Below are 2,591 nucleotides of genomic sequence, written 5' to 3' on the forward strand. Positions count from 1 at the left end.
GGTGGAGGAATACGTCCCGCCCCGATTTGAGGTCAAGGTCACGCCCCCGGGCTTCCTCTTGGCCAGCGATGCGCAGTTCGCGGTTGAAGTCTCTGCCATGTCAGTGTGGTTTTGCTCTTATATATGAGAATATAATCGTTTACATAACATACATATGTGTGTGTGTGTGTGTTATATGTATATATATATATATATATATATATATATATATATATATATTATATCTATATTATATATTATATATATACATATATATATATATATACCATTATATATATATATATATATACATGTATATATATATATATATATATATATAAAATATCATATATATATATTTTATATATATATATATATATATATATATATATGTGTTGTGTGTGTGCGTGAGAGTGTGTTTGTGTATGCATGGCCACATGTGATTTTACCTAATTGTTTGTATTCGATAGACACAATATATACAATACATCAATCTAACCAAAATCTACCGACTCGTCCAACCATCTTCCACTCCTTAGCAAACTTATCCTCTTCTCAATCACCCGCCGTGCATGACACAGCTCAGTCACTGCCGCCGCGTCACTGGCCGGCGTCGGCAGTGACTCGCCCTCACTCCACTTCCATTCCACTCCAGGTACTCTTTCGATCGCCCGGTGAAGGGAACTGCGACTCTGGTGATATCTAACGATTTGAGCAGGAAATGTAGAGCCGTTGTTAAGAAGATTGGTGAGGTAAGATGTCAGTTTTCATTTTCTTTAAAGAATATGTGTATATACTCAATTAAGCGTTCTTATACACACGCACACACACTCCTGTGTACAATCAAATTCACTTGAATCGCAGCCTTACCATCCGAACTCCGTCCCCCCCTCCCCTCCCGATGCCAGATAAAAGGTCATAGGAAGTTCGAAATCGACGCCTCGGAACTGCGCATTCACTGAGGTGAGCGCTCTCCAGTCCCGTCGGGCACGCTCAACTCGGGATCGTATCGCGCTCGGATGCCACTCTGAGCCGTCAGTCGGCTACAAGGCCTAATTTCGAGGGGGGCAGGTTCGGTGGAGTTTTCCATGTGCGGTTCCTTTCGCTGTGCATCCTCTTGAGCCTGTCTTTGGTCATTGAACCAATTGACTTGTTGTAAGGAATGTGAATTATATCATAATATTTATTACTATTGTTATTATATATGTATTATTTATGTATTGAATTAATATGTATAATAATATATATATATTTTATATAATATTATTATATATATATATATATTTATATATATATATATATATATGTATATATATATATAATATATATTATTATTTTGTTATATATATAATATCATTACATACATACCACACACACCCCACACACACACAACAATACTAATACATACAACACATATAATAATTATATATATAATATATATATATATAAAATACATAAATTCAACATACATACATATAGTACATATATATATATAATATATATATATATAATATATATGTGTGTGTGTGTGTGTGTGTGGTGGTGTGTTGTGTGTTTCAGTGTACACCACACACCCCCAACACCGTAACCCCCCCCCCTCCCAGGTGAGAGCATCGCTGCCCGATATGTCCCCGCCCCAGGGGTGCCAATAGAAGTCTGTGGTGGAGGCAGGTGTACCAACATGACCACAGCTGACGATGGCACCCTAACTGCTGTTGTGTCCGGGAGTGCCAACAGGATTTTTGTGAGTGCCATTTTCTTGCTTGGAAGTTATTTATTAAGAATTATTGATACTATTATTATAACGTTAAATAATTATACAATACTAATACTACTACTAATAATAATTCTTGTTATTATTATTATTATTATTATCATTATTATTATTATTATTGTTATTATTATTATTATTATTATTATTATTATTATTATCATCATCAACAACAACAACAACAATCCATCATATTTATTACATTTTCTCATCATTATTATTGCTAAATTATTTTTTTATCATTATTATCATGCTAAATCAACTTTATCATATTTCATAATTATCTTATTTCTATTTTCATCATCATCATTTTGTTATTATCTATTATTTTTGTTTTTATTATTCATCATTACTGTTATTCTATCTTATTGTATTATTTAGTGGTCCCTTATGTTATTTACTATCATTATAATTATTAATAGTGACATCATTATTTCACATTACCTCCCTCCCCTCCAATTACTATCACATTTACTATCACAACCTCCCCCCCCCCCCAGATGCAACCACAACTCCTCTAATACACCTACCCACCCCCCCCAGATTGTCCCCCACTCCCAAACTCCCTCTCTCTCGAGTCTTCCGGACCGACCCCCCCAAGTGGCAACCCGGTCAGAGCGGGTCATACGATCTGCCCGTTTTCTTCTCTGCTAATAATCAGTCGGAAGCTGATTTGACGGTCCAGGTCAGTCTGTTTTTTTTTTTTTTTTTTTACGGGTTTTGCGTATCATTGTCCCTTCCTATTTTTGAGGTTTGCTGTTCTAGTTTTTCGGTTCTATGGTTTTTTTTAAAGAAACTCGGAAAAATTTCTCATTTAAAAGGGGGGGGAAGATCCCCAAAA

The 2,591-nt window shown here is 35.4% G+C and overlaps 2 protein-coding genes across 2 annotated transcripts in view; both read left to right on the top strand.

Moving 5' to 3' along the window:
- Positions 1-947, top strand: part of LOC119595638 (ovostatin-like) — a 15,575-nt gene extending 14,628 nt beyond the window's left edge. The window contains exons 9-11 of the mRNA XM_037944744.1: positions 1-99; positions 635-731; positions 888-947. The exon at positions 1-99 is cut by the window's left edge and continues 59 nt beyond it. Coding sequence (XP_037800672.1) covers positions 1-99; positions 635-731; positions 888-941 — 250 coding nt within the window. The 3' untranslated portion in view covers positions 942-947. The remainder of the gene's footprint in view (positions 100-634; positions 732-887) is intronic.
- Positions 948-1,587: 640 nt separating this feature from the next.
- LOC119595639 (C3 and PZP-like alpha-2-macroglobulin domain-containing protein 8) overlaps positions 1,588-2,591 on the top strand; it is a gene marked incomplete in the record, with an annotated part of 65,243 nt that continues 64,239 nt past the window's right edge. The window contains 1 exon segment of the mRNA XM_037944745.1: positions 1,588-1,723. Within this exon segment, the coding sequence (XP_037800673.1) occupies positions 1,661-1,723 (63 nt within the window).

Source organism: Penaeus monodon, chromosome 36, assembly GCF_015228065.2.
Source record: "Penaeus monodon isolate SGIC_2016 chromosome 36, NSTDA_Pmon_1, whole genome shotgun sequence".
Classification (NCBI taxonomy): Eukaryota; Metazoa; Arthropoda; class Malacostraca; order Decapoda; family Penaeidae; genus Penaeus; species Penaeus monodon.